General features: G+C 36.2%; 2 protein-coding genes across 3 annotated transcripts in view; one reads left to right on the top strand and one right to left on the bottom strand.

Annotated features, from left to right (window-relative positions):
• LOC125668227 (DNA-dependent protein kinase catalytic subunit-like) overlaps window positions 1-8337 on the top strand; it is a 114076-nt gene extending 105739 nt beyond the window's left edge. For both annotated transcript variants that reach the window (XM_056161798.1, XM_056161799.1), the window contains 3 exons: window positions 6647-6686; window positions 6847-6943; window positions 7879-8337. In XM_056161798.1, coding sequence (XP_056017773.1) covers window positions 6647-6686; window positions 6847-6943; window positions 7879-8083 — 342 coding nt within the window. In that variant the 3' untranslated portion in view covers window positions 8084-8337. The remainder of the gene's footprint in view (window positions 1-6646; window positions 6687-6846; window positions 6944-7878) is intronic.
• The window catches only part of LOC125668230 (uncharacterized), a 55359-nt gene continuing 39011 nt past the window's right edge, over window positions 8318-24665 (bottom strand). The window contains exons 27-35 of the mRNA XM_056161800.1: window positions 22030-22121; window positions 21876-21949; window positions 19421-19494; window positions 15652-16044; window positions 14846-15005; window positions 11799-11884; window positions 11527-11722; window positions 9195-9277; window positions 8318-8992 (exon numbers count right to left, since the gene is read on the bottom strand). Coding sequence (XP_056017775.1) covers window positions 8871-8992; window positions 9195-9277; window positions 11527-11722; window positions 11799-11884; window positions 14846-15005; window positions 15652-16044; window positions 19421-19494; window positions 21876-21949; window positions 22030-22121 — 1280 coding nt within the window. The 3' untranslated portion in view covers window positions 8318-8870. The remainder of the gene's footprint in view (window positions 8993-9194; window positions 9278-11526; window positions 11723-11798; window positions 11885-14845; window positions 15006-15651; window positions 16045-19420; window positions 19495-21875; window positions 21950-22029; window positions 22122-24665) is intronic.

Raw genomic sequence — 24665 nt, 5'->3', positions numbered from 1 at the left:
GTTTGAACATCCCATTATATATACTACTCAAAATTTGATAAGGATCACTAGGTTACTATATGTGTGTAATTGTGTCGCCTGCGTTACACGCAGTGGCGACATATAGGGATCACTATCCGTCGTCGTCTGGCGTCGTCACAAAAAATTTCTGTCACAGTTTTCTCAAGAACCACATGGGGCAACTCCCTGATATTTGGCACAGAGCATCAGTGTGGCCAACTGTATTGTGCAAGACATTTTCGAATCTGTCGCTTATCAACTTCCTGTTTGCCGGGACTTAGAATTTTTTACAGCAAAAAATTTTTTGCTGAACATTTTATTTTATGATTAACTGAAGGACAGTATTTTTATGTACAAAAGGACAGTATTTGTAATTCCCATACTGAAGGACAGTATATGTTATTTCAGAACAGCACTAATTATGATTTTTCTTGAGAAACAGTAAATTGGATATATAAAAAGACAAGACTAAGCAGTAAACCCAACAGATAACTAGTTCTAATTGTAACGGGGACCGTTACAGATGTTCCCCAAACCTCCCCCAATTAAAAAGTGATGTCCTTGTGAATCTATAGGAAAAAATCATTTTATTTTAGCCTTTAATTACATGTAGTACGTTCAATATGGTCATTTCAGTACCAAGAAATGAAAGAAAGCGTTGCACGTGCATACACGCGCACGCGTGTATGATTCCCAATTTCTGTTGATGTCGTTCAACAGGCATTTGTATCATATACCCACAGTATGAATTTCATAACGTTTCCACCAAATATAAGGAAGTTATAGCGATTTTAAAATCGTCCAATCAGAAATCAGCACACGTGCATGCATGTGCTGAGCAGTAATTCTAACCACAGCAATTTGTAAGGAGTACCAAGATACATCTAAACCCCTAATATGAATAGAATTTGATGAAAAACAAAAACGTTATCGTCCTTTAAAAATTGAACATTTAAAAAACGTTGTACGCGCATGCGCGTGTGCGTTGGCATTTTTTGTTACACCAACATATAGATACACATATTGTCTACATATGTTGTGAATATCATCTCATTCGCTTCATAAATAAGATAGTTACATACGTTTTAGCATTATCCAATCAAAATGAAGCGCACGTGCATGCGCGTGCAAATTGGTAATTTTGACCATGTAAATCAGTTAAGGGTCTCAATATCTACCTATGATATGAATTTCAAGCCATTTCAATGAACAACAAAAAAGTTAGACTGATTCCAAAGTTAGAGTACAAATTTTGTAATGCGCGTGCACGCGCATGCGTGCTGGCAAAATAACTATTATTTTTCATATGTACAAATGATATACTATCATCCTATTTAGGTTTTATATCGCTTCCTTCAATATTCTGATTTTCCATTTTTTGTACCAAAATTGCAATGCACGTGCGCCCGCGTGCATGCACGTGCAAACAAAATGACTATCACTATGCACATCTACAAACGCTATACTATCATCCTGGAAAGTTTCATATCGATCCCTTTTGTAGTTTCTGAGAACACTACCGGACAAAAAAGTACCGGAGAAAAAGAATAATAATAATAACTAGACACGATCTCGTTGCGAGCAACGAGTAGGTCTTCCGTCCGATTTGTTGATGCACTCGGAGTTAAAAAAAAAAAAAAAGACAAATGAGTCCCAATTTAGTTTCCGACTTTAAGACACTTTAGATATAATCAATTTTTCATATCATAAGCTTTTGAAGCAAAGTTGCGGTGAAATTCGTTTGAAATTCGACTCTCCAGGCGAGCCATAAGGCCCGCCTATTTCTTGATGTCATTTGTTAGCCCTCTATAGACTCAACAACTTTAGTTCTATATGTCTTTACAAAATATTTACCTGTAAAAAGTTATTGAGATCGACCGATATCGACAAAAAATCGACTCTACAGGCGAGCCATTAGGACCATAGGCCTATTTCTTGATATCAATCGATAGATCTCGATAAACTGAACAACTTTTGTTCAATATGTCCTTACAAAATATTTACCAGTTACAAGTTTTTGAAATCGACTGATATCGACTCTACAGGCGAGCCATGAGGCCCACAGACCCATTTTTTGATATTGATCGATAGGTTATGACACATTGAACAACTTTTGTTCAATAATGCTTTTCAAAAAATATGTCGTTTTAAAGATATGAGGCGTCAAATATTTACGATTTTGGCCCTTAAAATCTCTAATTACGTAACATATGACCTACTTTTTGATTTGATAAGATCAAGCTCGTTGAGATGAACATTTCCGCTTCTACAACTTATTATAAAATATTAATAGTTTCTGAGATATTCTCAAACACATTTGGACCCTTCTGAACCCCTAATTTAAAGGGCCAGCCCGTTTTGCTTGATATGGTAAGAAAGGCCTTGTCATTTTAAACATTTTTTGCTCAACAAGTATTTAGAAATTCTTTACCGTTCTCGAGTTATCTCTACAAGAAATATTTAGGGGCCAAACTGTAGCTCCCTAACGGGGCCACATAGGGAAAAAACTAAATGTACATATTGTTTAGATTATCATTCTGAACAACTTTTGTTCAATAATGCTTTTCAAAATATTTGTCGTTTTCAAGATATGAGGCGTCAATTATTTATGATTTTGGCCCTTAAAATCCCTTATTACGTAACATATGACCTACCTTTTGATTTGATAAGAACAAGCTCGTTTAGATGAACATTTCCGCTTCAATGACATCACAAAATATTAATAGTTTCTGAGATATTCTCAAAATAATTTGGACCCTTCTGGGCCCCTAATTTAAAGGGTCAGCCCCTTTTGCTTGATATCGTAAGAAAGGTCATGACATTTCAAACATTTTTTGCTCAACAAGTATTTAGAAATTCTTTACCGTTCTCGAGTTATTTCTAGAAGTAATTTTTAGGGGCCAAACTGTAGCTCCCTAACGGGGCCACATAGGGTAAAAACGAAATATGCATATTGTTCAGATCATCATTCTGAACAACTTTTGTTCTTTATTGCTTTTCAAAATATTTGTCGTTTTCGAGATACAAGGGGTAAAAAATTTATGGTTTTGGCCCTTAAAATCCCTTATTACGTAACATATGACCTAAATTTTTATATGAATAGATTTGGATTGTTGAGATGAACATTTTTTGTTCTTTGACTTATACCAAAATATTAATGATTTTTGAGATATTTGATGTAGACTTTGAGCCCTTCTAGATCCCTAATTTAAGGGGTTAGCCCCTAAATCTTGATATTTTCGAAAAGATCTTGTAAATGTGCACAACTTTTGTTCTACATGTCTTAACAAAATATTTGCAAGAAAAAAGATATTGGAGATCAAAGGTCAAAAATCGCCGAAATTGGCGAAAAATTTTGGCATCCATTTTTTCAGGTCCAGGCGAGCGTTTAGGCAAATCGCCTCCGGTAAAATCGAATCCCCCACAAATCTTCTAAAATGTTTACTCTATCTTGTGTAGAAATTTCAAGACTCTAGCTTCAAAACTAACGGAGGAGATGTGTGGACAACAAGGCCCTTCAAAAAGTCACTAAAAGAGAGATAACTCCTGACCGGAAGTGACGTCAAGCACGAAATTTTGCAAGCAAAGTCTCGTCACCAAAAGACATCTTTCCTGAAAATTTCGTGAAAATCGAACCAGAAATGGCTGAGAAAAACGCGTGTACTACCAAGGAAAATAATAATAATAATAATGAAGAAGAAGAACGCGAACAATAATAGTAAGGTCTTCCGCAGGAGACGGAAGACCTTAATAATAATAATAAGAAACAGAGTAAAAACAATATGTTCCCAAACTTTGTTTGGGGAACATAATTACTTATGGTTATTACCATTGTCTTGAAGAGCACAGTAACAGGTTGATACATATTTTCAAACATATGTTTTCATTCAGTCTACATTTAATAAATGTCTTAATTTCAAACAGATTCTCCCACATATTCCATTGCATAATAATGTCTCATCTTTCAATTTCAATTAAGTTATCGTTAAAGAATGTTTAGTAATTCTCAAAACCTTTAAAAGGAGTATTAAACTGACAAAAACCATTTGAATAATTTACTTTTTCAACTTTATACGTGATATATTGCATATAGAATCAACTAGCAGGCGACACATGTCTTCCGGGGAAGACTTAATACTGCGTTTACCACTAACATAACAAAAGACATAAATTTGACTCAGAAACGCGTTTACTCAGGTTATGAATGAAAATTCATGAACGGCATGAACTTTTATCAATACCGAATGCTTGAAATCTAATAACAACACCAAAAGGCATTTCATTACAAAAAGTTAACAGCAAACCAGAGAAAGAATTACACAGTTTTTGGGGATAGTCCATCATTACACTTAGTCGATGAAGTGTCAATACCGGGTATGGCCTCCCCTTGCATCAATGACAGCTTGACAACGTCGAGCCATGCTGTCAATAAGCATCTGGATGTTTCCAATGGGAAGGTTGTTCCACTCTTCCATGAGGGCATTTCCGAGCTCTACCAAAGTCGTGGGTTGTGCTCTACGGCGTGAAAGGGCAATCTGCAGCATGTTCCATACATGCTCAATCGGGTTCAAGTCTGGTGAGCACACTGGCCAGTCCATACGGACAATTGTCTCCTGCAGAAGGTACTGCTCCACCACCCTGGCGCGATGAGGACAGGTGTTATCATCCATCAGGATGAACTCAGGGCCAACAGCACCAGTGTAGGGTCTGATGTAAACATTGAGGATCTCATCTCGGTACCGCACCCCCGTCATTGTTCCTCTCTCCAGGACATGAAGATCTGTTCTTCCATCCCTGCTGATTCCACCCCAGACCATGATGGAACCAGCACCATAACGGTCATGTTCACTGATGTTGGCATCATGGAAATGTTCACGTTGTCGTCGCCACACTCGGTGCCTCCTGTCTGTAAAGTTCAAACAATACCTGAACAGAACTTTTACCCAATCGTTCTGTGTCCAAGTGACATGATATTCAGCCCAGTCCAATCGCTCCCGACGGTGTCGAACAGTCAGAGGGACTCAAACACATGCCCTTCTCGAGTTGAGACCTGCATTGTGAAGCCGATTCCGTATCGTCCGAGTGGACACATTCACCCCCGAGGCGTTCAGGAGGTCATTACGTAGGCTGGTTGCTGTCCAGAAGGGATGGCGTCGTGCCTGAAGAGCCACAAAATGGTTTTGGCGTTGGGTTGTCGACCTCTGACGACCACCCCCATGTCGGTGTGCTGCTGTACCAAAAGTTTGCTGTCGGTTCCAGGCCCTGTTTACAACGCTCTGGCTGACGTTTAGTGCATTTGCAACGTCACGTTGTGAATAGCCAGCGTCAAGCATTCCAATACATCTGCCCAGTTGTTCTGTCATCAGGCGACGCCTTGCACGTTGAGGGGGCATTGTGTTGATAAACGTAGTGTAAACACTCCAGTGAGTTTGAAATTTTAGAAAGAATCAGACACTGATGCCTGGGTGAAAATCGTGCAATGGTAGCAAAAGCATAAACTGTGATGAGAAACGCATTTCCCATGGCATGAAATGCACGTGCAAGTTTGTTGAAGACGTTTTTGATTTCACTTGGACACAATATTGCCAGTTATGCAGTTATTAATTTTTTAAACAGAAAAATATCTATGATCCTTATCAAATTTTGAGTAGTATATTATGACATCATTTAAAGCAATTCTGGAGTTTTTAATGCAAGAAAGAACACTTTTGAGTACTGTTTTCGCTCTGCAAATGTAGAGTGACCTACCACAGATGTATCTCTCGAAGATGCATCAAAGCGTTTCAATTTTATATCCCCCCCCCCCCCCCCCCCCCCCCCCCCGAGCGAAGTTCAGGGGGGTATATAGGAATCACTCTGTCCGTCTGTGCAGATTCGTGTCCGCGCCATAACTTCTTTGTTCTTTGACTTAGGCATACCATATTTGGCACACAGGTGGATCACCATGAGACGATGTGTCGAGTACCTTCATGACCTCTGTATGACCTTGACCTCAAGGTCTAAATTAAAGGTTTTTACAATGGATTCGTGTCTGGGCCATAACTTCTTTGTTCTTTGACATAGGCATACCATATTTGACACATGAGGTTATCACCATGAGACCATGTATCGGGTACCTTCATGACCTTTATATGACCTTGAACTTTGACCTCAAGGTCAAAATTAATTATAGGGTTTTGACATAGTCATACCATAAGACATGGGTGTATCACCATGAGACTATGTGTCATGTACATTCATGACCTCTCTATGACCTTGACCTTTGATCTCAAGGTCAAAATTATAGGTTTATACCATGGATTTGTGTTCAGACTATATCTTCCATTTCCTTCTACAAAGGCATACCATTTTTTACACTCAGGAAAGAGATAATTTATACCTATTAACAACACCCTTTGGGAGATTGGGGTAAGGGGGGGGGGGGTGGGGGGGGGGGTATTCCTAGTGAGCATTGCTCACAGTACCTCTTGTTTATATCAAGTTTACCAGAACTTGCACAAAACTGGTTAAAATTTGTATCACTAATTACAGGAAGTTCTAAAAATTATGATTTCACATTTTTTGGAGACCAATTCATCCCACATTGTTCTTTCTTTATTTCACTTCACACATTGAATAAAATCATTTCTTGTCTTTACCATACTAGATAAATGCTGAAAAACAAATGAATGAAATGAAAGGAGATGGTATGTATCTGACACCTGAAAAACAAGTTGATTTAAATACTAAAAAAGAAATTAAATTAAAAAAATTAAAAAAAAAAATTAATTTGTGAAAACATTAGTATTAAAAAGCAAAACTGCTCTGGCATGAATATTTTTTAATGTGTCTGGCCATTTCCTCCAGAGTCACCTGAAGAAGAGGATGTTATGTGGTATCCAAAGGAGAAGATTGAATACATGAAACACAAGTTAAGGGGGCACAATCCAGTCTGTATAACTAGGTTAGTACCAGTACTGAAGAGAATTTTTATGGTCCCATGATAATGAGCATACTGTTTTTCTGTCTGATAGCAACTGAATAAACATTGGCTATTTACTAGATGATAAAGACTTCATACTTTGTGAAATTATTATCCAGATAAGGCCAATTCAACTTAATTAGTAGATTATCATCCAGGGTCACCAAAAAGTATAGGGCGTGTGGGAGGATTTTATTTTTTAATTTTTATTTTCTGAGAAAAATATTAATGACAAACGAGTTTTTGTCAACAGAAGTTCTTCATTTAATGCAAGATGGATATCAATCTATGCTTATTTCACAGACGAATTCCAGGTTAAGCTTAATTTGACGAATTCCAGGTTAAGCTTAATTTCAAACACAAGAAGATACCAAACTTCAAGATTTATGCCCGTAAGAATGCAAGAAACCATATTCTTCATGTGGATTTTCACGTTGCTATACCGAAAATCTAAACAAAAAGTGTAAAAACCCGAGTTGGACATGAACATTTTCTGGAAATCGCAAGTTTCGCAAAATAAAAAAAAATCGGGGTGGGCGGGGATGATAATCTATCAATTAAGTTGAATTGGCCTAATAGAAATTCAGGGGACTAGCAAGCATGCTATCAAAGCCATTTTGGGACCAAGACATTTTAGATAAACTTAGGATGCATCTTAGTCATAAGTGCATATATGTTCTCTGCCACTGTTGTACTTGGCCACAGTTGGGAGAGGGTGTGTGTGTGAAATAATGCATCTTAACCTTTTTACTGATATATCCCTATTTTACAGCAATGATGACTATATCATATTTATTAAATAATGACATCAAACACTTCACCCACTTACTGTCAGATATTTGGTGCCAATAATCATATATATATATATATATATATATATATATATATATATATGTGTATTTCAAAATTTTTTTAAGAGAGGAATTGAGGTTAGGTCACTCAAAGAAGCCTGCATTCCCTGCAATGGAGAGAGTGCTCCAGGGTGACAAGAGAGAAAACGTGCGAGCTCAGCTTCCACTGACTGGACTGACTGCAGAACAACAGGTGGCAGCACTGATTGATCAAGCAACAGATCCTAACATTCTGGGCCGTGTGTATGCAGGCTGGGAACCCTGGATGTGAAATGCTAGACTCGTGTACCCGTTTCATCAGTTAAATTTAACAAGTGAATATTCTGCCAAGTAGGGAAAAATTAGTAATAGTGGCTATTGAAGTAATTCAATATGTGCAAGTTAAACACATGACAGTTTCTCTGCAGCATACAGAAACTACATATCTGTATGTTTATAAATGTGTTGTTGACAACAGTGCATTTAATGTTTACAAATTAACTGTATACAAAACTGATTGTAGAAATAAAATTTTGATTACTTTTATTGAAGGATATGTATGATCACATGGTCTATTGAGGATAAATATATAGGATATTAACAAAATATACAACTCCCATTTAAACTCAAGAAGTTGGGTTTCTACAGGTGTATATGTATAGTCAACTCTTGATAAACCACCACCAGTTGAATTTTATGGCATTATAACAAATTTGGTGATGAATTGAATTTCAATCATCTTATACATGTACTTGCAGTTCTTGTGTAACATTACAATAATGTAAAAATACCTCATCAAATTCATATAAAAATAATAATTCTAATATGATTAAAATGAAGCCTTATTATTGATAAAACTATTCAAAAACGATGCACACACAAGACATATACACAGAATGTTCCAAGTTATTTAAATGAAACTTGTCCTGTGTTCGTACTTAGCACACTGCATGGCCGTGTCCTGGCAGATGAACTGTCATTATCTGGACCAGGGCTGACAAGAATTTCATCCTTTGCAGCCAAATTATCCCCCATAGTCTTTAAATCATGTAAAATATATCTATGGCATATAGGATATTTCAGCCAGGCTTTGTCCTCTCTGCTTCATCAGCAGCACTGCATAAATCATCATCTTCTCCATCAAACATGGGATCGTCTTCCCACAAGTAAGAGGGAAATACAGACTGGGGTAATGGGAAATCTGCAAGAACATTTTAAAATTGTTGAACAATTGCGGTGGACTTAAATATCCTGTTTACCTGGTGCATTTATTTGTCCCAGATTTAGTGTATTTTCTACTGAACACCACCCTTTCAAGTAAATATTTTAAAAGAGTTTAAAATCAGTATAATATAACTCTATTCAGATGCTGTATTCTCCAGAAGACAGAAGCACAATCTTACCCAAGGATTTGAAATTTTGTGATCTGCAAACAGGGTCATGGCATTTTTGATAATAAATTTTCTTCTTCAGGTCCACAATAAACCTATATGATGACAAGAAAAGTATTGTTACATCATTATAATGGCCAACTTCCTTTGAAACTCAAATAAAGATATCAATATTGGCATTATTTGTCTATTTCTTTTAAATTCAATTGCCTAGCTGGGTACCATATATACTCGCCTATTAAATTAAATTGCCTAGCTGGGTACCGTATATACTCGCCTATAAGTCGGATTTTTTGGAGTTAAATTTTGGTCCAAAACTCTGTGTCCAACTTATAGGAGTGTCCTAAGAAGATTAGTATTTTTCTTAACGGCGTAATGTATAGCCTAGCATTTTTTAAACAACAAAAACATGGATGAAATCAACAAAATAGTAACTGTTTAATTTGTTGAGAATAACGAGAGGCCCATGGGCCACATCGCTCACCTGAGTCACCTTGGCCCATATCTGAAGACTTTCCATATATATTTGCATGTAAAACTTTGGTCCCTATTATGGCCCAAACTACCCTTTGCAAACTTGAATCTACACTATGTCAGAAAGCTTTCATGTAAATGTCAACTTCTTTGGCCCAATGGTTCTTTTAAAGCTTTTTTCTATATTTGTATGTAAAACTTTGACACCCCCCCCCCCCCCACTTGTGGCCCCATCCTACCCCCCGGGGACCATGATTTGAACAAACTTGAATCTGCACTATGTCAGAAAGTTTTCTTGTAAATATCAGCTTTTCTGACTCAGTGGTTATTGAGAAAAAGATTTTAACTATATATTTGTATGTAAAACTTTGATTCCCCTTGTGGCCCCATCCTACCCCTGGAGCCCATGATTTGAAGAAACTTGAATCTGCACTATGTCAGAAAGTTTTCGTGTAAAAATCAGCTTTTCTGGCTCAGTGGTTCTTGAGAAGAAGATTTTTAAAGATTTTTCCTATATATTTGTATGTAAAACTTTGATCCCCTATTGTGGCCCCATCCAACCCCAGGGGCCCATGATTTGAACAAACTTGAATCTGCATTATATCAGGAAGCTTTCATGTAAATCTCAGCTTTTCTGGCTTAGTGGTTCTTGAGAAGAAGATTTTTAAAGTTTTTCCCTATATATTTGTATGTAAAACTTTGATCCCCCCTTGTGGCCCCATCCTACCACTGGGGGCCATGATTTGAACAAACTTGAATCTGCAATATGTCAGGAAGCTTTCAGGTAAATTTCAGCTCTTCTGGCCCAGTGGTTCTTGAGAAGAAGATTTTTAAATGACCCCACCCTATTTTTGCATTTTTGTGATTATCTCCCCTTTGAAAGGGACATGGCCCTTCATTTGAACAAACTTGAAAGCCCTTCACCCAAGGATGCTTTTGGCCAAGTTAGGTTGAAATTGGCCCAGTGGTTCTGGAGAAGAAGTCGAAAATGTGAAAAGTTTACAGACAGACAGACGGACGCCAGACAAAATGTGATCAGAATAGCTCACTTGAACCTTCGGTTCAGGTGAGCTAAAAAATGAAATATCGATGTCATATCCCAAAAACATTATTGGTTTCTCAAAATATTATTTGAAACAGGTAAAAACATTTGAGTATTTTGAAATTATCAACTGATTTTTGAAAAAAGTTTGACTGACTTGTAAATGGGTTAATGACAATTCCCTCCAAAATAATCTAAAACTATACAACCGACTTGTAGTTTTTCTCATATATGGGAGTAGAGAACATTTTCTAAGATTCAATACATTTTCACTATATGGTCATACTGGCCCTGCCCAAGGGCCTGAACCCCTGACACAGGAACCATGAATTTCACTATTTAAATAGAAAGCTTTATGGACATCATATTAATCATGCATTCAGTTTTTCTCAAATATACATACATTTGTAGAAGTAACAATGGATAACACAAACACACAATGACAGATGAAGACCGATGACAATAGGTCACTTTAGTGACTCAGGTGACCTAAAAAATAGTTTTCATATGTAGAACTTCAAATCCTTATTGCAGCCTAGGTTGTTGGGTGTTTTTTTTTTAAAATCTCTACTCCCATATGTATTTGAGAAAACTAAATGCAATTTTTTAAACTAAATCCGGCCCAATAGATGTTTTCTTTTGTTGCCCTTACTTGATCCTTTGAATTCCTTTCACCCATGGATGTTTTGTGGTAAGTTTAATTGAAATTTGTGTGCATGTCCATACAATGAAAATGAAAGATTACAGTTGGACAGAAAAGGTTTAGGATTGTATAAAATTATACAAAGAAGTGCTGATTGATGAGCAGACAGAGTAGATGTACTTTACATGATGTTGTTACTGCGGTGGCTCCTTTGTATGTTATGACAGAATCTGTAATTGGCCATTTCGTAAACGAGGAGTTCTCCCTGACTGAAGTATGTCCATTGGCGGATCCCTCCACGAGGTTCTATTTCCTGTACATGTTTCACAAGGAAAGTGTCTACTTCAGGATAAGGAGAAGTCTTGTATCCTTCTAAACTAGCTGCAAGGAATTTTTTTTAATATCAATGCAAAATAATACACAGTTTAAAAACGTGCACTTTTGGATTTGCTCATACCCATGCTGGTCGTGTTCTTGTTCACCAATCTCGGGCCATCCTTCTGCATACTATCAAACTTTAAAATCCTCATTCTTGATGAAAATCTGTTGTAAATTATGTAGAACAATTTTAAAAGTGTTTGGTTTTTTTTTAATGCAAAACATCCCCCTCCCCCATCTGAATGCTTATCTGGTTCCAAAACATTTCTAGCAATTTTCATACCAATCTGATTTTAAATGATGGTGCAATGATTTTCACTAATAATCGCTATTGACTTGACACTAAAGTAAGGTTCATATAAATCATTTTGTATATATATATTATTAAAGAATGAATTTCATTTTAGAAAATACAGGAGAGTATGAACTGCAACACTTCACACCGGCAAGAAGCGTATTAGCAGCCTGAAGCGTCACATGCTCATATCTTCATATATCTTTAACAAAAGACCCATGGGACACATCGCTCACCTGAGTCACTTTGGCCCTGCAGTTCAGCTTTTGTGATTCAAAACAAAATTTCAACCTTTATTCCATGGAAACTTTATACCATACTTTGTGATAAAGGGTTACAGCATAATGGAATTTGAATTGGATATCTCAATCCCCTTTGGCTTTTCATTTGAACAAACTTGAATCCCCTTTACCCAAGGATAATTTGTGCCAAGTATGATCAAAATTGGCCCAGGAATTCTTGAGAAGTAAAAAATGTTAAAAGTTTACCAACAGCTGCACACTGGATAGAAAATTATCAGTAAAGCTCAGGTGAAATAACAAGAGGCCCATGGGCCACATCGCTCACCTGAGTCACCTTGGTCCATATCAGAAGACTTTCCATATATATTTGCATGTAAAACCGTAGTCCTTATTATGGCCCCAACCTACCCCTGGAGGCCATAGTTTTTGCAAACTTGAATCTACACTAAGTCAGAAAGCTTTCATGTAAATCTCAGCTTTTCTGGCTCAGTGGTTCTTGAGAAGAAGATTTTTAAAGATTTTTCCTATATATTTGTATGTAAAACTTTGATCCCCTATTGTGGCCCCATCCGACCCCCGGGGGCCAGGATTTTTACAATTTAGAATCTGTACTATATCAGGAAGCTTTCATATAAATCTCAGCTTTTCTGGCACAGTGGTTCTTGAGAAGAAGATTTTTAAAAAAATTTCCTATTATTTGAATGTAAAACTTTGATCCCCTATTGTGGCCCCATCCGACCCCCGGGGGCCAGGATTTTAACAATTTAGAATCTGTACTATATCAGGAAGCTTTCATATAAATCTCAGCTTTTCTGGCACAGTGGTTCTTGAGAAGATTTTTCCTATATATTTGTATGTAAAACTTTGATCCCCTATTGTGGCCCCATACGACCCCCGGGGGCCATGATTTTAACAATTTAGAATCTGCACTACCTAATAAAGCTTATCTATAAATTATATCTTTTCTAGCCCAGTGGTTCTTGAGAAGAAGATTTTTTAATGACCCTACCCTATTTTTACCTTTTCTTGATTATCTCCCCTTGGAAGGTGGCCTGGCCCTTTATTTCAACAATTTAGAATTCCCTTTACCTAAGGATGCTTTGTGCCAACTTTGGTTGAAATTGGCCCAGTGGTTTTTGAGAAGAAGTTAAAAATGTTAAAAGTTTACAGACGGACGGACGCCGGAATACGGGTGATCAGAAAAGCTCACTGGAGTTTTTAGCTCAGGTGAGCTAAAAATGAAATATATTCATATTTACATTCCACTTTCAATTCTTTCAGGATACTCAGCATTAAAAAAGATGTGCTATGTTTATGCCCCCTTCAAAGAAGAGGAGCATATTGCTTTGCACCTGTCTGTGGGTCGGTCGGTAGACCACATGTTTTCCGCTCAATATCTTAAGAACCATTCACTTGATCGTAATGATATTTCATATGTGGGTTGGTTATGAGTAGAAGAGGACCCCCATTGTTTTTCAGGTCCAAGGGTCAATGTACTCTGGACATAGGAATATACTGTCTGCACAATATCTTGAGAACCCTTTGCTTGACAGACATCAAACTTGGTACACTGGTACATCCCAAGGAGTAGATGACCCTACTGATTTTGAGGTCACATGGTCAAGGGTCAAAACTGGACATAGGAATATACTGACCACTCAATGTCTAGAGAACCCTTTGCTTGACAGACATCAAACTTGGTACACTGGTACATCTTTTTTTTTTTTTTATATTTTTTTTTTTTTAAACATACACACAGTATATATATACATACATTCTGCAAAGAAACTTGTACAAAATGTTTAGAAGAACTATCAAAGGTATATGTATATATTATTTTCTGAGAGAGAGAGATGAGTTCAGTCATTATTACTGGTACATCTTTAGAAGATGGGTCGACCCCTATTGATTTTGAGGTCATATGGTCAAAGGTCACAGGTCAAATTTGATATAGTAATATATTGTCTCCTATATTTTAAAAATTATTTGCTTGATTGACACCAAACTTGGTACACAGGTACAGCATAAGGAGTAGATGACCCCTATTGATTTTTAGGTCACATGGTCAATCCACTCTATTGTCTGCTCAATATTTTGAATTGGTGATACTACTATCAATTAAATGATGCATGTGTATAATCCTTTTCAATTTTGCATCATGGGGGGATATATGTTTTACAAACATCTCTTGTTATCAAGTAATTCTGTTGTTTACACATGTGCTGGTAGTAATGAATAAATATTGAACATTCACAAAATTTAAGATGTGCTGGAAATCCCAACGTGGCAAAATTATGGAAATCAGGTCTTGCAAAATATATGTGATTTACAGTGATACAGTTATGTGACTAGAGACAGAACATCATTACTTACTTCACATTAGATATCAATGACTGCATGAAGACTGACTTTTCACTATATACTTACTTCACATTAGATATCAGTGACTGCATGAAGACTGACTTTTCACTATATACTTACTTCACATTAGATATCAATGACTGCATGAAGACTGACTTTTCACTATATACTTACTTCACATTAGATATCAGTGACTGCATGAAGACTGACTTTTCACTATATACTTACTTCACATTAGATATCAGTGACTGCATGAAGACTGACTTTTCACTATATGGTGTACATGTGGTTGGAACAAATTCATTATCTGAAGCCACAACAAGGGGATTGTTCTTGCCATACTTAGAGGATTGATAAAGGCGAAAATTTCTGTTTTTTGTGTACACACCTAAGAAAAACAGTAAAAATTATAAAATATATCAAGTATGACTGTACCTACTATAGTAAATTGGAAAACATTGTCACTAGCCACACTTACCAAGTCTAAGTACCTACCTTACGTAAAACCGTGGCTGCATGATCAGCAAAACCCTAAATTTTCATGAATATTTATAAAATGACAATCATTAGTCACAATAATGGATTTTGATATTTTAATGGCTGCACCCACAGGTAAAATGTGTAGCATTTAAGCATTTGACTACAAATATTAACAGACAAAAAAATCTTAAAGAGTACTCTTTTAGAGGCAAATCAAGTATACATATATCTATATATTAAATGAAATCCACCTGACAACAGAGGCTATGTCAGTTTTCCCCAATCAGCAATCCTCGGGATTATTCTGTCACGAGCCATGCAATGAACTGAAGTGTTTGGGGTTTTTTTTTTCATCCAAAAGAAATTATGGAAGCTCCCCAATTGGTTAATATATGAACATAAATATTCATGAAGAATTGGGCTTTCTTAATCATACAACCACGAATATGATGTAGCAAGAACGAGATGATGGGCGTGGTTTGTGGCGATGATTAGCAAAGTAACACCGAAAACATAACATGTGTACATGTACAAAATGATTAAAGAAAGTTTACCCAAATCACAAAATGCTGTTCTTTCTCCATTCTTGTTTTTCACAAATAAAGATGACAGTTGCTCTTCTGTGAAATAAGTAAATATGTTGTCCGATGTCTGTTGTTTCTCTACCTTTTTGTCGGGTGTTTCACAGTGTCTACTCTTTTCAACGTGCACAGTTTCATTGGCAATCTCCTTTCTGTTGGTCATTTTGATCCCGATTATTTTATTTTGGCTTTCAGGTGGTTGCTCTCCAGTGATACTTGGCAATTCTCCAATTTCTTTTTCCTTTCCATTCATGTCATCCTCACAAAATGAAGCCACAACACTTTTGTTGTCATCAAGAGAGCTATCTTTCATTCCATTTTCACAATATTCATGTAGTGCTTTCATTATGTACTTCACAAAATTTCCTAAAAGAAGAATGGAAATGTATACCACTAATAAATGTTGTATACAATGTACAAGTCATTTACATTGAAAAATACTCTTATGACTATTTCATACTATAAAACAACTCTTATGACTATTTCATACTATAAAACAACTCTTATGACTATTTCATACTATAAAACAACTCTTATGACTATTTCGCTATTTACCAGTGATGAACTGATTCGTGGCAATAATTTTAGCAACCAAGATAATCTTAAACAACAAGAGGTCCATGGGCCACATCGCTCACCTGAGTCACCTTGGCTCATATTTAAAGATTTTCCCAATATATATTCGCATGTAAATCTTTTATCCCTATTGTGGCCTCAACCTACTCCCGGGGGTCATTATTTTTTAAAAATTGAATCTGGACTATGTCAGGAAGCTTTCATGTGAATGTAAACTTTTCTGGCCCAGTGATTTTTCAGAAGATTTTTAATGATTTTCCCTATATATTTGTATGTAAAACTTTGATCCCCTATTGTCGCCTCATCTTACCTCCATGGGCCATGATTTTAATAAACTTGAATCTACACTATGTCAGGAAGCTTTCATGTAAATTTATAGTTTCCTGGCCCAGTAGTTTTTGAGAAGATTTTCCCTATATATTTGTATGTAAAATTTTGACCCCCTATTGTGGCTCCATCCTATCCTCAGGGGGCCATGATTTTAACAAACTTTAATCTGCACTATGTTAGGAAGCGTTTGTCTAAATTTCCACTTTCCTGGCCCAGTAGTTTTTGAGAAGAAGATTTTAAAAGATTTTCCCTATATATTTCTATGTAAAACTTTGATCCCCCTTGTGTCCCATCCTGCCCCTGGGGCCATGATTTTTACAAACTTGAATCTGCACCATGTTTGGAAGCTTTCATGTAAATTTCCACTTTCTTGGCCCAGTAGTTTTTGAGAAGATTTTCCCTATATGTTTGTATCCCCACTTGTGGACCCAACCTACCTCCAGGGCCATGATTTTATAACACTTCAATCTGCACTATGTCAGGAAGCCTTCATGTAAATTTCAGTTCTTCTGGTGCAGTGGTTCTTGAGAAGAAGATTTATAAAGATTTTTTCCTATAAATTTGTAAGTAAAACTTTCATCCCCTATTGTGGCCCCATCCTACCCCCCGGGGCCATGATTTTAACAAACTTGAATCTGCACTATGTAAGGAAGCATTCATGTAAATTTCAGCTTTTCTGGCCCAGTGGTTCTTGAGAAGATTTTTAAATGACCCCACCCTATTTTGGCATTTTTGGGATTATCTCCCCTTTGAAAAGGACATGACCCTTCATTTGAACAAACTTGAAAGCCCTTCACTCAAGGATGCTTTTGGTCAAGTTTAGTTGAAATTGGTTCAGTGGTTCTGGAGAAGAAGTCGAAAATGTGAAAAGTTTACGGAGAGACAGACGACGGACAACAGGCGATCAGAAAAGCTCACTTGAGCTTTCAGCTCAGATGAGCTAAAAAGGACTGTATCGTGGCGATAAATATTCATGATGATGATTTCACAGGTTACATTTTCTTACAAGTAGGTCAAATTAAAAGGTCAAATATCTTGCCATAAAAAATCTCTATAAAAGGCCAATAAAAAATTAATCAATAATTTCTCATTTGTATCTATATATTTGTATGTAAAATTTTGATCCCTTATTGTGGCCCCACTCTACCTCTGGGGGCCATGATTTTAACAAACTTGAAACTGCATTATGTCAGAAAGCTTTCATGTAAATGTAAACTTTTCTGGTCCAGTGGTTCTTGAGAAGATCCCTATAAATTTGTATGTAAAACTTTGATCCCTTATTGTGTTCCCATCCTACCCCTGGGATCATGATTTTAACAAACTTGAATTTGTACTGTGCTAGAAAGCTTTCATGTAAATTTGTACTTTCCTGGTTGAGTAGTTCTTGAGAAGATTTTTAAATGACCCCACCCTATTTTTACATTTTTGTAATTATCTCCCCTTTGAAGGGGGCATGGCCCTTCATTTGAATACACTTGAAAACCCTTCACCCAAGGATGCTTATTGCCAAGTTTGATTGAAATTGGTCAAGTGGTTCTGGAGAAGAAGTCGAAAATGTAAAAAGTTTACAGACGGACGGACGGACAGCAGGCGATCCGAAAAGCTTTCAGCTCAGGTGAGCTAACAAGATATGAAAGATCTATCTTAAATAGTTCAGGACATATACTATAGGTAAGATTTTTATTAAAAGGTCAAACTTCTCAGTCAAGGTCACAAGATCACTGCATCAAATGAAAGGTCTTTTCATAAAGAATATATATACAAAACATGAAAGCCCTAGCTTAAATAGTGCAAGAGATATTTTTAAAGATTTTTCCTATATATAAGCATACAACACTTTGATCCCCTATTGTGGCCCCATCTTACCCCCAAGGACCATTAATTGCATAAACTTGGATCTACTTTATGTCAGGAAGCTTTCATGTAAATTTGAACTTTTCTGGCCCAGTGGTTCCTGAAAAAAAGATCTTTAAATGATTACACCCTATTGTGCATTTTTGTGATTATCCCCCCTTTGAAGAAGGCATGACCCTTCATTGAACATACTTGAACCCCTTTCACCCAAGAATGATTTGCACCAAGTTTGATAGAAATTGGCCTGCTGGCTCTGGAGAAGATTTTAAAAATTTGTCAGGATATTTTCGCTATTTCACTATTATCTCCCATTGGAGATTGAAGGATGTTGCCCCACATTTGAACAAACTTAAATCCCCTTCACCCAAGGATAATTTGTGCAAAGGTTGGTTGAAATTGGCCAAGTGGTTCTGGAGAAAATGAAAATGTGAGAAGTTTACAAGAATACGCCAATGACAAACAACGGAAAGTTTTGATCAGAAAAGCTCACTTAAGTCTTTGACTCAATTAAGCTAACAAAAAAACCACACATGTCAAGGGTTAAAACCAAACAATTAACGATCCCCCAAAAGAAAAGGTTTATTTGCCAAAGAGAGCATAGGTGATGTGTCACCTACATAACCATCTAATCAACATGATCAAGCTGGTCCCGGACATTCACTGTTATCCAGGTAAGGTCCAAGCGGAAATAATTATACACTTCATTGATGGTGCGTATATACTACCACCACTGCAAGAGATCAAAAGTGAAAACAATAAAATATGTTTTACAGGACCTAAATTTCATTTAGAGAGGTCGAGAACTTCAGAGTGTAAATATAGTTATACAGAGAGAAAAATTGGGACCATGATTTCACCTCCAGACATCAAGAACTTCGAAAGATCAAAAACTTCTAGAGATCGAAGTTTGAGCCATCTCAAGTTACCTGTACATTCACCATAGCAAACCTTTCAATAGATTTAAAAAATTTTGAACACTGACCAACTCTGATGTTGTCTTGGAAAGCTGTATCTGGAGGAAGGAAGATTAGGTGCCTGCTGAACTTTTTATCAGTGCTGAAAAATTTAATAATATTGTAAAATATTGTAAAACCTTTCTCTTAAGGAAAGGCCGTGTTTTGACGTATCCGGTTTTAAATTTTAACCACTGAATAGAAAGTTCCGGTTATAACTTCTTTGTCTGATGTTTGTAGTTTACGAGAACTGTACGAGTCAAATTTAGCATTCAAATGTGAATCTTCAGATATATTTACCATGAATTATTATAGTGTCAAGTCCTCACTAGCTCCAATGGTACAAAGCAATGTAACATCTACACTGATCTCTAAAAGGCTCAATATATATCTTACAATCTAAGCCTGAACAAGTTAAAAATCATACTTAGGCATGACCCTCACAGTGGAATTCAAACTGTTTTTAGTGAGTTTGTATTTGGTTCAAAGAAACCCAGAATTATAAAGCCTCAGAAAATCATCAGCAAAGTTGTTGAATATTTGAACTCTTCTCCATAAGTACTTTCAAGAAACAATTATTTATACATGAGCTGTAGTTGCTAGAATCTACATGAATTGTATGTTACACTATATTTATTTTTTCTATAAGTATGAGATAGCATGTATGTATTTTTATGTATGATATGATTGATAGCCAAAAAAAAAAAAAAAATAAAAAACATTAACACAAAAAATTCTAAGAAAAAGGAACCCCCCCCCCCCCCCCCCCCTCGTGTTCTAATTGTCTGATAGGACAAAATTTTCAGTATGTTTTACATAATATATATATATATTGTTATATTCTGTTAATCTTGATTTTAAGACTGTATTTGCTGTTATAATTTACTATTTTCAAAGTGTGCAAAGAATAATTGTAAAACTTAAATTAAACAAGAGGCCCATGGGCCACATCGCTCACCTGAGTCACCTTGGTCCATATCAGAAGACTTTCCATATATATTGCATGTAAAACTGTAGTCCCTATTATGGCCCCAACCTACCCCTGGAGGCTATGGTTTTTGCAAACTTGAATCTACACTATGTCAGAAAGCTTTCATGTAAATGTGAACTTCTTTGGCCAATGGTTCTTGAGAAGAAGATTTATAAAGATTTTCCCTATATATTTGTATGTAAAACTTTGATCCCCTATTGTGGCCCCATCCGACCCCCCGGGAGCCATCATTTTAACAAACTTGAATCTGCACTAAATCAGGAAGTTTTCATGTAAATGTCAGCTTTTCTGGATCAGTGGTTCTTGAGAAGAAGATTTTTAAAGATTGTCCCGATATATTTGTATGTAAAAATTTGATCCCCTATTGTGGCCCCATCTGACCCCCGGGGGCCAGGATTTTAATAAACTTTAATCTGCATTATGTCAGAAAGTTTTCATGTAAATATCAGCTTTTCTGGCTTAGTGGTTCTTGAGAAGAAGATTTTTAAAGAGTTTCCCTATATATTTGTATGTAAAAATTTGATCCCCCTTTGTGGCCCCATCCGAACCCCGGGGGCCATGATTTTAACAATTTAGAATCTGCACTACCTAATAAAGCTTATCTATAAATTTCATCTTTTCTGGCCCAGTGGTTCTTAAGAAGAAGATTTTTTAATGACCCTACTCTATTTTTACCTTTTCTTGATTATCTCCCCTTGGAATTTTAACAATTTAGAATTCCCTTTACCTATGGATGCTTTGTGCCAACTTAGATTGAAATTGACCCAGTGGTTTTTGAGAAGAAGTCAAAAATGTTAAAAGTTTACAGACGGAGGGACGGACGGACGCCAGAATACGGGTGATCAGAGAAGCTCACTTGAGCTTTAAGCTCAGGTGAGCTAAAAATGGGGGGTTTACGTATTCAAGAGACCATTTTACAAAATATCTCTGGTCCACTATGGTAAAATATGGTTTTTTGTTAACCTTAGATATAATTCTAAATATTTTTAAAGAAAAACTGGCATATAAACATTCTAGATTTTGAGAATTTTTCAAAATTGCGATATTCTGTGATTTTTTTCTGAAGGATATGAGCAGATGAAACAGCAATTGTGTATGTTTTCAATTGAATATCTTTAAAAATTCTCTCAGTAAATGACTATCTATTGGTTTTTATATATTATAGCTTAATATATTGGTGAATAAATTAATAAAACATGAGATCATGCATCCTTGTGTTAAAATTTGGCTTTTGCATTTGGGGGTATATGCTCTAAAGCACATAGTATAAAAATAAACCCGCAAAGGTATGTCTAATATGGGTTTTTTAGTTAGTTTATGAGTTGTTAAAGTTATTTAAATGAAAAAAAATTTTGATTGACAGAAATTTCTTATAGTATTTACCTACCTTAAAATACTTTGCACTCTATGTGTATTAGTTAAAATATTTCTTGATAGTGTCTATATCAACTTCATGACAAGGTAATATTGAAAATAATGCTTATAATACTTGCCTTGCATCCAAATCTAGAACATCTTTCCTTGTGCACTTCACATTAAACTCAAAGTCAAGCCATAAACATACATACTGAAAAACAAAATTCCCTACATTTCATACAATAAAACAACAAATCATAGACTGAGAAAACCGAACTTGAAAATACAAACCTGGACAAATGTGTCCACCATTTCTGTTCCTACTTTGTTTGGATTGTCAGGAATGGAGAATTCCAGATCGAAGTACAGCTTACATACAGCACCTGAAAAGAGTGTTTGATCGGATTACAGCTTACATACAGCACCTGAAAAAAGAGTATTGCTGCTACAGATATTCCAATATACAAGTCACATTTATAATAATGTGACATTTTCTAGACATGCTGTGTTCATCCTATTGAGCATCCGTACCATGTAAGCAACACTGGGACTTTTTTCTACTCTCAAAAATTTAACATTTAAATGAATTTTAATTTAGAGTAATACCTATAAATGCTTCTACAGCTTCTGCTTTTACAGAAAATGAAGCACAGCAATCAGACTGAAACTATAAGTTCTTTATTTGTTATTTAATAAACCAAGAATAGGAATTTCATTAATCATAGAATGTACGTGTATATTTATTGACTATTGGTATGACCCAGAAAGACCTCTTTAGTGAGCACCATAGGGGACAATGTTAGTATGGAGAAGTTTATATCCAGAAACCGTCCCGTAGCGATCCAGGTTAGAATAGGTTCTCAGTACCTCTTGTTTGTTGCAAGAGGCTATCAAATGAGGCGGTCCTTCGGATGAGACTGCAAAAACCAAAGTCCCATGTCACAGCAGGTGTGGCACAATAAAGATCCCTCCCCGCTCAAAAGCCGTAAGCGTTGAGTATAGGCCTAAATTTTGCAGACCTTCACCAGCAACGTTGACGTCTCCACATGAGGGAAAGATTCTCGAGAGGGACTTTAAATAATATTCAATCAATCAATATCCAGAACCTACCACCTGTTCACACCAGCCATCTTGTGATTTGAAATCAGGCGATCAGGTCCAGATATTTCAATGCACATCAAGATGCTGATGGTATTATCAGACAAATGTTAATACTGACACCTTCAGCACTTGTACCAATACAAACGAAACTTTCATTGTCATTGTGATAAAATCTTTCTCCCCATTTTTTAAAGTACTTACCTATTGTGTGGTTATTTTTTAAGTCACCATATTATTTATTCCGATTCTTGTTGACTTCTAAAATATGTGAGATCACACGATAAAACGTTTCAATGCACATGACAAAATCATAAACTGAAAACGCAAAAATTAATCGTAAAAGTGTGCCCCCACAAGTCATTTTTAACTCACAATTTTAATTCATTTTTTTCTTGTTAAGCATAAACAAGAGTACCACCAACAGTACATAATATGCCCATGAAAAGCTAATACAGGGCGTTTTTCTTACACCATGATTTGTAGAACTTGACTTCAAGTAATATCAGCAATCATCAGGGTGCGACAGACTTTCCTTGCATTGGAAAAACAAGACAAATCATGTACTCTCTATGTAATATTTTTACTTGGCATAAAATGTATATGTACCAAGTTTAATGGTTCTTGCCCCAAAGAATCGGTCTGCATCCTGCTACTATGACCTTGACCTTAAGAAACAATACGCATCCTCCACTTGGCATAAAGTGTATGTGTACAAAGTGGTGTTAGTCCCAACAGTTCGGTTTGTATACTGCCTACAAGATTTGCCTACTAAGTGATACTGTGACCTTGAAAAATAATAGGCATCTTCCTCTCATCATGGTGATCAAATGTACCAAATTTCAATATCCTGAGCTTACAGTTCAATTTGTATCCTGCCTACAAGGTTTTCCAATTAAGTGATACTGTGACCATGACCTTTGACCTATAACCTTGAAAAGCAATAAGCATCTTCCTCTCAATATCTTACGAGTTTACGGTTCGGTTTGTATCCTGCATACAAAGTTTTCCTACTAAGTAATACTGCGACCTTGACCTTTGACCTTGAAAAACAATAGGCATCTTCCCCTCATCATGGTGATCAAATGTACCAAGTTGCAATATTCTGGAGCTGATGGTTGGGTATGTATCCTGCCTACAAGGTTTTTCTTCTAAATAATACTATGACCTTGACCTTTGACTTCTGACCAAAAGGCATATTCCTCCAATCCTCCAATCATGATGATCAAATACACCAAGTTGTCATATCCTGGAGCTTCCGGTTGGGTTTGTATCCTGCACACAAGGGTTTCCTACTAGGTTTTCCTACTAAGTGATACTTTGACCTTCAAAAACAATAGGCATCTTCCTCTCATCATGGTGATAAAATGTACAAGTTGTGAAATCCTGGCTGTATCCTGCCCACAAGGTCCGGACAGACAGACGGATGACGCCATATCATAATACGTCCCGTCTTTGACAGGCGTATAAAAATGGATCTAGATTGCCTACAGGCATTTGGAAAAGGAATTTCTTGATAACTTTGTCTTTTTAATAACAATTTCTGATTAATTATAGGTATTGGGCTTACTTATCACACAATTTTGAATTGAAAGAATTAAAACATTATTTATTTTCTATATAATTTATTTTATGCAAGAAAGTATAGGGAACATTAACTAGAGCTGTCCTATAAGACCAATAATATCCCCTGTAGGGTTTACTTAAACTGGGGCATATTCAATAATTTTTCTCCCAGTCACCCTGTCCAAATGACCTTGAATCAGAATCAGGACACACTATCTGCTTATGGGTCATCTGTGTATGAGAAAGGCATGGCTTGCACAAAT

Source organism: Ostrea edulis, chromosome 4 (genome assembly GCF_947568905.1).
Source record: "Ostrea edulis chromosome 4, xbOstEdul1.1, whole genome shotgun sequence".
Taxonomy (NCBI): domain Eukaryota; kingdom Metazoa; phylum Mollusca; class Bivalvia; order Ostreida; family Ostreidae; genus Ostrea; species Ostrea edulis.
This window is presented reverse-complemented; position numbering and strand designations above follow the sequence as displayed.